Source organism: Stenella coeruleoalba (assembly GCF_951394435.1).
Source record: "Stenella coeruleoalba genome assembly, chromosome: 7".
Lineage (NCBI taxonomy): Eukaryota > Metazoa > Chordata > Mammalia > Artiodactyla > Delphinidae > Stenella > Stenella coeruleoalba.
The window spans coordinates 74,394,571-74,407,669 of record NC_137153.1 but is presented as its reverse complement, the minus strand read 5'-3'; the positions used below and the strand labels follow the sequence as shown (position 1 = coordinate 74,407,669).

The 13,099-nt window shown below is 42.9% G+C and overlaps 1 protein-coding gene across 12 annotated transcripts in view; it reads left to right on the top strand.

The window, feature by feature from the left end:
* Window positions 1-13,099, top strand: part of TRPM3 (transient receptor potential cation channel subfamily M member 3) — a 1,004,761-nt gene that overhangs the window by 915,334 nt on the left and 76,328 nt on the right. For all 12 annotated transcript variants that reach the window (XR_013829197.1, XM_079927590.1, XM_079927589.1 and 9 more), the window contains 4 exons: window positions 619-908; window positions 1,562-1,790; window positions 3,962-4,129; window positions 8,849-8,989. Coding sequence is in view for 11 of the 12 variants with exons in the window: in XM_079927590.1 (XP_079783716.1) it covers window positions 619-908; window positions 1,562-1,790; window positions 3,962-4,129; window positions 8,849-8,989 (828 nt within the window). In the remaining variant the exon portion in view is untranslated. The remainder of the gene's footprint in view (window positions 1-618; window positions 909-1,561; window positions 1,791-3,961; window positions 4,130-8,848; window positions 8,990-13,099) is intronic.

Genomic DNA, 13,099 nt, shown 5'->3' with positions numbered 1-13,099 from the left:
CATGGGGTTATATTAGCATTGCAAACAAAAAAAAAAAAATCCTATTTGAAATACTGACTTGAAAACCAAGAAAGCATATAAATTCCAGTAAGTGAAATCTATTCATGGAAGTTTACAAATGGCAACAGATCCAAAGACCAGAAATTCTTCACAAATGCATCTAATGAAGTATTCAGAAACTCAAGAAAGATTATCTGTCTCCCATCTTCTGTTCATGTGGTTATTATCGTATATCCAATTGCAAGTATAGGATGTCCTTGTCTTTTCAGTGGAAAGGGTAGTGCTGTCCATCATGAGGTACAAATAACCCTACTTGTAGAGGAAAAGAATGGACAAAAGTTAAAAAAAAAAAAGCTCATTAAAAAATACTGTTCTAAAATTAAAGTATAACACTGACATGTTCCCATAGGACTGTGCTTATTCATTTATTATAACTTGTTTTAAAGTTAGGCATTCAGGGGCTTGTGAGTTCTTTTAGAATAGAAGCTAGGAAAAGACAGTCCATTTTTTCTGTATCTATTCCAGAGCTGGGCCAGTAGTAGACATACAAGAACTATTTACTGAATTGAGTGGATTCATTTCTAACTCCATCTCTGTGTTTTTTCCCTAAAATTACAGGATGATGTTCCCTTGAGGCGAGGAAGAAAGACAACCAAGAAGCGTGAAGAAGAGGTGGACATTGACTTGGATGACCCTGAGATCAACCACTTCCCTTTCCCTTTTCATGAGCTGATGGTGTGGGCCGTCCTGATGAAGCGGCAGAAGATGGCCCTGTTCTTCTGGCAGCACGGCGAGGAGGCCATGGCCAAGGCCTTGGTGGCCTGTAAGCTCTGCAAAGCCATGGCCCACGAGGCTTCCGAGAACGACATGGTTGATGACATCTCCCAGGAGCTGAACCACAACTCCAGGTTGGACGGCCTAGCAAATGGCGTGGTCAGGGGAGAAGAAGGGAAGGTGGTCCCCAGATACAGGTTTTTTGAGCTATCCAATACTTCAAGGGGAGACAGAATCAACCCAATGGTGCACACAGAGGGCGGACACAAACAGTTAACATTTACAGTGCACAGTGCTAGATACAGAGGTACATACAGATACATAGATTTCATTTCATCCTCTCAACTGCCTCAAGAGGTAGGTCCCTTATGATGCATACTTTACACCTGAAGAAAATGAGACTCAGAGAATTTAAGTAACCTGTCCAAGATCACACATTTGTGGTTGACAAGGCCCAGCTCTGAACTGAGGTCTGTCACATTTAAGAAGACATACTGCACTCTGAGTTTTGGGTCTGCCTTCCACATCCATATGCCTTGAACTGGGGACCTTGAGTGCAGGGATTGTGCTTCATTTGACTTACACCCCCAGTTCTAAACATAGTATCTGGCACACAGTAGATGCTTAATGGGTGTTGGCTGAATGAATGAATGAACAGACTAGACCCCATAAGGAACAACTAGACCACTCAGCAACCACCCTTTGTGGCTTGGCCAGTGGGTCCCCACTTTCATCATCTAAGTCTCCAAGATGGCCAAAAGACAGTTCCTCACATTCTCTCATTCAGGGACTTTGGCCAACTGGCCGTGGAGCTCCTGGACCAGTCCTACAAGCAGGATGAGCAGCTGGCCATGAAACTGCTGACGTATGAGCTGAAGAACTGGAGCAACGCCACATGCCTGCAGCTCGCAGTAGCTGCCAAGCACCGTGACTTCATCGCACACACATGCAGCCAGATGTTGCTCACGGACATGTGGATGGGTCGGCTCCGAATGCGCAAGAACTCAGGCCTCAAGGTCAGTGAGTCCAGAAGGCCCTGTTGGCTATGAGGGCCAGAGGGCTGGTGGGAGCTTTCCAAGCCAAATCTGCAGTGGTAGTGGGCATTCTCTTAACTCGGGAGGGTGGTTCTGAGCCCCAACTGTGCATCAGAATCTTCTGTATAATGGGTTGTTTTTTTGAATACAGAGACGAGGGCCTACCCCAAGTTCTGCTAAATCAGAACCTTTAGAGATGGCATGCCTAGACAGTAATATTCTCAGAAGATCCAAGGTGGTGGTCACACAGGGGTACCATAGGAGGTATCATTTGCTCTGTCACAAGCCATGCTGCACCAGGAGACACTTACTTAGGCAACCTTTCACCTCCATGTGAGCCTGAACGCCTTGGCCCCTCCTTGGCACCATAAAGAGACATTGGCTCTTATCAGCTGTACTTTAGAAATTTTTTAAATGAAATAAAAATGAGATAGATTTATATGTAAAGATGTTGCTAAATAATCCTGATCTATTTTTCATTGAAGGAAAACAAGTTGCAGACCAACAGGTAGAGCCTGAGTCCATTTCTTTGGTTTTTTTAAAGCATGTACCTGTATAGTTCTATTTGTACAACTTCATTTTTTTATTAAAAAAAATAGAAAGGATACACAGTAAATTGTTTGTAGTGGTTACCCCTGGGGTTGAAAGTATAAGAAATAGGATAATAAGTGGCTTTTGATTTTTTGTTTTCTTCAGTGTTTTACAAGCAAAACATTAAACTGAGAGAATTTTTTAAAAGACCAAAAAAATGGGAAGGGAAGATGGAAAGAATGTTTTAAAATGCTTTATCTGTTTAGAGTCTGTGGCTGTTACAACTGAAGCCAGCCAGGCTTATACTTACCTAGAACTACCTGCTCTAGGTAACTCTGAGGTCAGCCCAAAATAAAAGGGCCACCAGACCAGAGCAGTCTGCTGAGGCCACCCTGATTGAACCAGCAACCCTCCCCAACACCACCCTTTCTGTGGGCTCTTGGCCCAGAGTCACAGAAGGGTTCCATGAAGTGGGTCATGGGCATTCCATCACTACACTGCAAACAATGCCAAGCCTGGCTCTCAGCTCTGAGGACAGGGTGTCATGTCCCCTGAAGACTGCCAGGCATGCCACCTGAGCGTTCCCAGGCCTGCCAGGCACCCTTAGTCAGGGTCACCACTCTCCCCTTTCCCTTAGCTGCTCTCAAGTCCCTGGGCACTCGAGCACAGACTGTCCCTGCCTCATTACTTGAGAATCATTTTTACTTATCCTTCATGGCCTCTCTTAGCCCCTCACCTTGGTATACTTTCTTCAGGGAGGGTTGTATTCAGAAGCCTTGTACACAGAACCATTTTAGGACTGAGGGAAGAGGTGAGAGAAGATTTAGGAAACACAAATCAGATGTCAGTATTATCATTCAGAAACGTGGTCCCTGGAAATAGAGAATGAAATTATTGCCCTCTCATGAGAAAAGCCAATGAATTTAGTGTCATCACGTGGAGATTTAAGCATGTGGTTTATAATGAGAGAAATACAGTGCTGAGCCTCCTGGGGCATTTGTGCAGAGGGACTCTCATAGTGATACAGAGCCCACGTGTGTGGGGGGGGTTTCTGTCGGATAGTAGCAAATGCTGGGGCATGCTCTAAAATGAATACAGTTTTCCTACATGGACTTTCTCAAGGTCAACTTAGGACAGTATTTTTTACAGAGATAACCAGGTGACACATAATCAGTTCCACTTGGCATATTAATAAATAAATGCCAGTGGACGTAAGTATGAACTGACTTCACAAAGTGCCATCAAGTGACTCAATGGGAATCTGGATTTTTTCCCATTTTTGCCTTGGGTAGAATCTTTTTCCTCTGTTTCCCTCATGCAAAGTAGGTGTTAATTGGATAAGATGTATTTGGATAAGATGCTTTGTTTCTCCAAGATCAGACTGAGCTACTGTGAGTTAACAGTTAACAGTTCCCAGTCATGTGGGCAGAAGTGACCCTCTTAGCATGGATGTTCTTAGTTATTCAGATATGCAGGTCCCCACTGTGGGCACACCCAACACTCATACACCCTCACATCACACACACACAGACCCCACCCCCCAGGCTCTCTGATTCTAAGCAACCACCCTTATCTGAATCCTTTAAATGTGATTATTATTATTATCATTATTATTACTTTAGGTAATTCTGGGAATTCTACTTCCTCCTTCAATTCTCAGCTTGGAGTTCAAGAACAAAGATGACATGCCCTATATGACTCAGGCCCAGGAAATTCACCTCCAAGAGAAGGAGCAAGAAGAACCGGAGAAGCCCACGAAGGAAAAAGACGAAGAGGACATGGAACTGACAGTAAGAAAAAAACTATTCAGTTATTGTCAGAGGGGAGAACCCCTAATCCACCTCTCCCATGGATATGGCTTAAGATTTAATAACTCTTGAGGTCAGCTTCCCACCAGGTACTTTCATTTAAGTATTGAGACCAGGTTATTACAAAAGTGTCCTCTCGGGGACTTCCCCGGCGGTCCAGTGGTTAAGACTCTGCGCTTCCAATGCAGGGGGCACAGGTTTGATCCCTGGTCGGGGAACTAATAAGGTCCCACATGCCTCATGGTGCAGCCAAGAAAAAATAAGTGTCCTCTCTGTGCACAAATAACATAACTAAAGGGACTGATTCGAATCCTTCAGCCAGGTAAGCGGCACTCAACAACCCAATGAAATTCAGAAGCAAGACACCCTGAATTTTCCAAACAGGCGACACTTTATAAACAACAGGTGATGCGGCAGTCTTAGCACACGAAGAAGGAAAGGGAATCTGATTTGGGAGCAGCTGGCTCCACTGAGCTGGAGCCGTTGTGCTGATCAGAAGCTAAGCCTTTATCTGTCTTCGAGGTCAGGCTCACAAATACAGCACTAATTGAATTTTGGGGTTTGTATGGAAGGCTTTTATTAGCTCTTCCTGGTATAATTATAGAGCATGGATGGTTTGTTCTGTAGGGGGAATGGGGCAGCTGGGCATGGGACAGCTTCCTGCAACCCCTGCTGGAGCAGCATGACTACCACTGGATTGTATCCAAAGTCTAAAAACATCACATGCTATTAAAGGGACAAACAAGGCTTCAGAGCTTTGGCGACATAAGGCAACAGCTCCACAGGACTTCCTGGATACCCCCCACCCTCCCCACCACCCTGACCAATTACTGTGACGAGCCAGAAGAAGCTGTTTGGGGAAAAAACAAAAATTGGTTTTGCTCAGGTGACAAAAGGCCTTGGCATTATTATCCTAAGTGGGACCACCCTGCGAATTGATTTTCCTCCAGATAAACACTATTTCCTTCAGTAGGTCCTTCCTAAAGATCTATTTGCAGGCACATTCCCAGACCCAAGTACAACAGGGGCTATGCATCGGGCCACTCTTTGGATTGATTAATCATTCACTGCTTTTGACTCACTGAGTTCAAGTCCTACGTTTGCTTTCAGTTTCAGGATCCTTATATAAATTAGTGGAGGAGTCTGCTTTCCTCTATGACAGGATCAAATGACTGTCTTGCCTAAAGAACTTACCATAATTTTGGCCTCTGAACCCCTTCAAGGATAGGAAATGATATTTTGATCATTAGCAGAAACATTGGTAGTAGTAATACCAAATCTTCATTGAATGCTTCAGCAGAGGGGTAAAGAGTGTGCGCTCTGGAGCCAGAATCCTGCCCTGTCACCTACTCACTGTGGGACCTTGGGCACAGTTTCTTAACCTCTAACATGGGAATAATGACATTATTATTATTACTAGCTCACAGGTACATGTACACTATGTAACAAGTGTGCATGTAACTAACGTAGACTGGTGCCTAGCACATGGTAGATGTTTGCTAATGTTGCTATAATGGTGCTAAATGCTTAACCATACACGTACGCATGGAATCCTCACAACAAGCCCACAAGGTAGGTACTATTGTTATACCACTTTATAGATGAGGAAGCTGAGGCTCAAGAGAGGTTAAATGGTCCAAGGTTACCCACCTAATTAGTTGCAAAGCCAGGATTAGAACCCAGGCATGCAGACTCCACTGGCCATGCTTTTACCTGATAAAGCTAAGGGATGCAAAGAATTTCTTCCTAGTCTCAAATGTAGGAGCTCAGCTGGTTTGGTCCACCACGTAGTAGAAAGAATCCAGTAGGGACGCATGGGCCTCCTGTGTCAAGTATGACATGGCCTTGACATTGGTGTACATCCTAGGAAGGCTCAAAGAAGGAACCTAGGAAGGTAGCCAGAAGCTAAAGCAGTATCTTTCTGGTGGGTCTGAAGGAAGATAACAAAAGAGGCAGCTGCCTCTCCTGCTCAGTCCAGAGTTTTGAGGATCTGATCTTTCAAGAAACCACAATAAAAGATGCATCTCTGGACTAAGAGCAGTCTACTTCCCAAATAGCCCCCGCCGTTGTCTACTGAGAACCCAAGTAGAAGACACCACAACAGCGTTACTGCCTGAGCTGATTCTCCACAGGCTGAAACAGCAGGGAGAAGGAAAGGAAGGAAAGGACTTATGGGCTGGCAAAGTCAGGGTTGGACAGCACTTGTTTTTAAGGTGGCACTTTCTTTCACCCTAATGACAAATTCTGTTACTGCTGGACCACTGGTCTCAGCTCACCCCAGACAGGATTGGAGAATACAGCTTGTTGACAACTCCACTCCCTTCATAGCATTGATATTTGAGCTTCTGTGTTAAACCAATGTATCCTCTCTTGGAATGGAACATTTTCCCTTGGCCCTTCCAAAATTATACATGGAATATCAGCTTCAGTTTGCTTCACTTTAGTAGCCTTTAATAGCTTAGTTCACCTCAAAGGATCTTTCCCAGACTTGACATCTGTGTCTAGCCAGCAAAGATTCTGAAATCCATATCGTGCAGTCATGTCTGTATTTGACCCTGTTACAATCTGCTTTAAGAAATGTAGGCTAAGGAAATGTTTGACTACTGGGAAAAGAAATCAACAAAATCAGCAAGTTACGCTGCTTAAGCTGGAATTAATGAAATGTCGAAAATGCTTTACTTAAACCATGAAAGACAAGCCTCTTAAAAATGCACTCACTTTGAAATATTTTTGAACAATAAAGGCAAAATAGATTGTTCTGTTTTTCACTTTGTTTTACCTGCCTTGCTAGGTAAGTGTCTTGAATTTTTCCTAATAAAGCCTCAACACATCCACGGACCCAGGGCATTGTTACAACTCTGTTGGGAAAGCCACCGTCCCTAGAGGTTACCCCAAGATGCCATTCTCCAAGATGCCTAAAACCCTCCAAGCTGCCTTTACTCTCATCTAATTGTGTACCCAAATGGTCTTGTATTATTGAGCATATAAATAAGCAGAATAGAAGTAGGATAATTATGTTACATATATTATAAATTATAGAAGAGAAATATCATGTAACTTCAGAGTTTCCTGAGGTCGATGATCGATATTTATAGAACCCTATTGCTGTCTAGTGTGCTATATCCATCACAAAGATTGACTCAGCTCACTGATCAAAATAAATTCTTAGATGGGCCATAGTATGGAATCTTACCTATTCATTAGTTCAAGGTACTTTTCCAGCCAGAGAGTCCATAAAGAAATGGAAGTTACCCTTTCCCGAAATCCTATGGTTACAGGTAAATCATTTGTTGATTGTTACATATTTGAGTAAAGTGGATATTTGAGGCAATGACAAAAATAGTTGAAACTAATATATCTATATTGTGGGTAAGGTAGTTTGAAACCAGAATTATCTAGTTGTTGTCTCTGTTATCAACTTCAAGGTAAATTATTTTGGTAATTAGATCTGCAACTTTAAACCCATATTCCTATACTTTTTCTTCTCCCAAATTCTTATCTGTCTTCAGTAGTTATAAGGTTTTACCCTGTTCTCACACTTAATAAAAATTTCATTTCCCAAACATTGTAGAACGAACCTTGCTTAGAACAATATGGAAAGAATTAAAGCCAAGAAATTGTGCTGTAATAGGTGCCTAATATCATACTTTTTTTTTCTTGTGAGAGATCCCAACTAGATCATTTCAGTCACGAGTACCCGAGAAGGTCTTAGTTCACTTTAAAGACCAGCTAATCTTTACCGAGCACTTATTACGTTCCAGATGCCGATTGATTTGTAAACCTACCCTCTATCAGGTGCTATTACTACCCTTATTTTACAGTTAAAGAAACTAAGTCTCAGAGAGGTTAAAAGAGTTGCCCAAGGTGCCACAGATTCTAAGTGTCCAGGGTAGGACCCAGTCCCTTTCTGTGTCCGCTTTTTCTCAAGTTCTGCCTTTTTAGTGATGTTTAATTGTTGTTGCCGCTTCTCCTGTCAGAAATGAGGAGGAAATAGTGAATTCTTAAGGAGACCTGTAATAACTTGGGAGATTAGGGCCTTTTCTGGTCAGCCCTGACTTCCAGTCCCATCTGGTTGACTCTGCCACGCAGAGGAAGGCAGTGTGCCCAGGAATCACCAAACTAGCACCAGCAGTAATTCAGGCTTTACAGGGTTTGAAATCAGGGAACCGAGGCATATGCCTAGGAGTTGGGTAGACATTCCTAAGTTCAGGCACTACAGATAACTTAACCTCTTGAATATTCAACACCTTCGGATAAATAAGGTATTACTAGTCCAATTTACCCTTGACTTAAGAGTCGTTAGCATGAGTAGAGAACCCAGACCTGCCTGTTTCATGATACATAAAGGGAGAGAGGGGTTGGGAGGAATGATAGATTCCTGGCCTTTCCAGGTTACGCTCTTTCTGTCTCTCAGAACTCTGGGTATCTTCCAACAGCTCATCTTCCAGACGTTCCAGGCTGGAAGAGAAGAGAATGGTCAAGAAGTATCCCTAAGGCCTTCCATCCCAGGGAAAGGATACATAGATTCTATGTATAATGCAAATGCACGCTTAGGGAAGGCACAATCTCTAAATCTCTGGGGGCCCTGAACAAAGCTGTTAGGTTCTATGAACACACTTTCCCCATCTATAAAATGAGATACATGTTGAAACATGTTCTGCAGAACCCTGCTGTGATGGTATTGGTTCTCTTCCACTGTAGGCAATGTTGGGACGAAACAACGGGGAGTCCTCCAGGAAGAAGGATGAAGAGGAAGTTCAGAGCAGACACCGGTTAATCCCCCTGGGCAGAAAAATCTATGAATTCTACAATGCACCCATTGTGAAGTTCTGGTTCTACACTGTAAGCATCTTTCCTTTTCTCCTTTTATTAAAGGAGAAAAGGCCACAAAGAGTCAATGTCAGTTTCTCACACACCTGGGTGGTTTCTTCTACAAGTCATTATATAAAGACCATACAGGCAGGAATAATGGCTCTGTGACCTTGCTTTTTCCTGTAGCTTTGCAAGATTTGTGGAGTCTGTGAGGCAGCTTCCACAGCTTCTACATTTCTCCTCCTTGCAGAAAAGAAAGGAAATGGTAAAAGTGAGAACTAGCAGAATAGAGGTGAGATGAATATGAGTCTAGTCTAGAAGGGAAGTAGAGGTCCTTCTACAAAACGCTTCCCTTTTCTGGATGGATGAGCAATGGATCAGAGTTGCCCATTTTAGACACCAGCCCTGGGTTTGGGGGGACATTTGGTGGGTAAGGGCTGAGCAGAGTGTTAAAAGGAAAACCACTAAAGATGGGGATCAGAAGTGTGTAATTACTCCCAATCCGGTATGTCATCAAACAACCTTTCTTGCTCTGACACCGTTAAACAACATGCAAACCAAAGCAGCAAAAAACATGCAAAGCAACCTACAATCACAGCAAATACTGTCCAGTAAGCACACCCTGCAAATATTTTCTGCCCACAAGATAAAAGATTATCCCTGAAATAGCCTCCTCATATGGGAGAAATGGCCCGTCTGCCCCTGTTTTTCATGATGTTTTAAGCTTAAGGTGAGCTTTGACCCAGGTCGTCTCTGCTGCTCTCCAGCCAACGGTGGAGCTGTGCCAGATGAAAGATAGTGCATCTGTATTTTTGGCCTTTTTCACAACCAGCTCCACACCAGTCACTTGAGTCAGCAACAGGATAATCTGAGTCTGAGGCCGAGATGACGCAAATGACCAGATGAGGTCCTTTTTGTGTGGTCCTGTATGCTAACACTCAACGCTGGCTTTAAGCCAGGCTTTCCCAGCCTCTGCACGATTGACATGTGGGGCGGAATAATTCTTTGTTTAGGAGGGCTGTCCATGCGCAGCAGCATCCCCGGCCTCTGTCCACTAGATGCCAGTAGCAGTCTCCAGCCCCCAAGTAGGAAACCAAAATGTCTCCAGACATTGCCAAATGTCTCCTTGTGGGGTAAAACTGCCACAAGTTGAAAACCAATACTTTAAAGTTTGGTCTTCAAAGAGGATGGGAAATTATTAAAATACAAATATGATCTTTTTAGTGAAGTAAAAATTTAAAGTTTAAATTTATTAGCATTAAAAAAAATCCTTCCCCCCTCCCCAAAAAAATAACTGAGGCATGCAGAAATCATTTCTATTTATCTATTGCATGCAGATATACACTATTTTTACCTTGCAGAAAACAACAGAGTGGTGGCAAGCATGGACTTTGCAGTCAGACAGCCTAAGTAGAAATCCTGTCTGGGCCTCTTTATTATTGTGTCATCTTAAGCAAGTTACTTTAGCACTACGTTCCCAGTTTTCTTAAGATGGGGATAGTAATAGTACCTACTTTATAAGGTTTGGTAAAGATTAACTGTGTTAAAATATGTAAAGCACTTAGAACAGGGCCTGGAACACGTAAGCACAATATAAATGTAACTTGTTATTCCTAGGCTGGTCCCATTGCAGAGCAAAGGTCAGTGTTTTATTCATCCACCCAGGCAACAATGATAAACTATCATTTATTGAATACCTACCTTTCTCTTATATTAGACTGCTTTAATTGTCTAGGACAAAGCGTGGCAAACTACAGCTAACAGGCCAGACCCAGCCCACTGCCCATTATTGTGGCCCGTGAGCTAAGAATGTTTTTTACATTTTTAAAGAGTTGAAATAAAATCTACTGAAGACTAATTTGTGACACATGAAAATTACATGAAATTCACATGTAATTCATGTGTCCATAAAAAAGTTTTCCTGGAATACAGCCAAACTCATTCATTTACCTATAGTGTGGGTGCTTTTGTGCTACAACTGTTGAGTTGATTACTTGCGATAGAGACCATCTGGCCCACAAAGCCTTAAAAATTATCTGGTCCTTTACAGAAAATGTTTACAGACTCCTGATCTAGAGCATGAAAGAAACCAGTAGTAGTATCAAGAATTATCTATCACCTTTACAAATAGAATACTAGCATCTCTTACCCTTCCAAGGCATCTCTTTTTTTCTTTGTCTGAATTCAGTATTAATTTTACTTCCTTGATTCCTCTAGTCCCCATTTACTCAGCTGAGGCAATTTGTTAGCCCAGAATGTTTTTAAATCACAGATGCCTTGCCAGTGGTTCTGAGCCTTGGCTACGCATTAGAATCACCTGGAGTGCTTAAAAAAAAACAAACCTGAGTTCTATTTAATCGATACGTTTATCTACTTAAAAAGATGCCTGGGTTCTTTTCCTGGAGATTCTGTTGACATTGTTCTGGGGCACAGCCAGGACATCAGGATATTTCAAAGCTCCCAAGTGGTTGTAATGAGTAGCCAGGGACGAGAACCACTGCCCTAGACAAAGGGCTGAGTTTTCAGCCTGGTATTTCCAAAACTTCCATGATGATAAGGGATTGTGTTAGAAATGCAAATTCCTGGCCCTATCACAGACCCACTAAATGAAATCTCCAGGGAGGAGCCCGAGCGGTTGTGTTTAACAAGCTTCCCAGGTGAGTCTTGTGGTCTGGGAAGCTTGGGGCATACTGCTTTTCTTGTACCATATACTGCAGGTTGTAAGGCTGTCCCTTTGAGAAGTGGGGCCCACGTGTCCAGCTCCCTTCTGTATGGCTGACTGGTTACCCTCCACAAACCCATCAGACTGGATGCTCCAGTCATGTCTGATTGTGTTTCCACAATGATTTTCAGAAATCCATATGTATTGACAAAGCCTCAAAGAAGTAAATGGAGATGCGGAGTGTCAATCTTTAAAGTCCCCAGAGATGCTTAACAGTAAAATGCAGCTTTAGATCAAAGGGCCCATTTGCTTTTGGTTGTGTTTTTTTCTGTAAGAGTAGTTCCCAACTTGATTTCCCAAAGTGTCCCCTTCTACACTCCCAAGGTTCTGAAAGGTAGGACACACCTCACTTCCACATAACCTCACTTCCATGTCTTAGCAAGTTTCCAGAGGAGCAGGTTGAGTCCTCTTCTGTTCCAAGAATAAAGGAGGCAGGGATCCAACTGGCTCCCAGACCAGTTTGTGGTGAGGGCCTGTTTCAAGTGCCCAGCTGGAGAGGATGCCAGTTCAAGGTGCAAAGTGGTGCCAGGTCAGAGGGCACCGGGTGTGCTCTGGGCTTCTCCAGCAGGAACAGACTCCTTCCTCTGCTAACACGATGGGCCCCTCCACGCTCTAGTGGCAGTAGGAAAAGGCCTGGGAAGAAGCGGGGATGGCCAGGCCCCACCAGGGATCCCCAGGCAGCTTCAGCAGGCTTTGGTGCTCGCATTTCATACCTTAGGAGTCAGGCACCTTGGTTAATGGTAAATTTATAAAAATATATAAGCAAATAAAATACAAATTCTTATAGGATTCCCACTAACTTAAGAATCACAAGGTTCTGTTTCTTTTCGAAGCTATGGCATTCTACACACAGCTTGTTAAAGCTTACAGAATATATATGTGTGTGTATATGTGAATATATATTCACACACACACACACACATTAAAGCATGTCATGTTAGGGTTATCTGCAGCAAGGCCCCATGAATGTTAGCGAGTTCTAAGATAGGTTTCTTCCAAGGCAGCATCCAGTCCTCTGTTGTACCACTGAAACATGTTTAAAGCCCTATTTTTGGAAGTCCGTATTTTGAGAGTTGTCCCAAAATATTATATTGTAGCTTGTTTATGGAAAGAAAAGCATTGTAGAGTAACTGATTTAAAAAATAGGCAGGAGCTAAAAAGGATGTTCGTGGAGGAGGCATAAGCAATGAGGTCAATTTAAAAAAGAAAAAAGAAGAAGAGAGGTATGAGTAGTTAAGGGGGGTAAAAAAGGAAGGAAGGACTGAGGTAAGAGGAGGCGAGAGGCATAGAAGTTTCTTGAAAAAAGAGGTGTATAATAATATCAGTCACCATTCATTGGGCCTCTATACTGTATCAGGAGGTAGATGCATATTCCCCTCCCCCATCCTTCTGAAAGCTCTACAGGGTCGGTAGCAAAC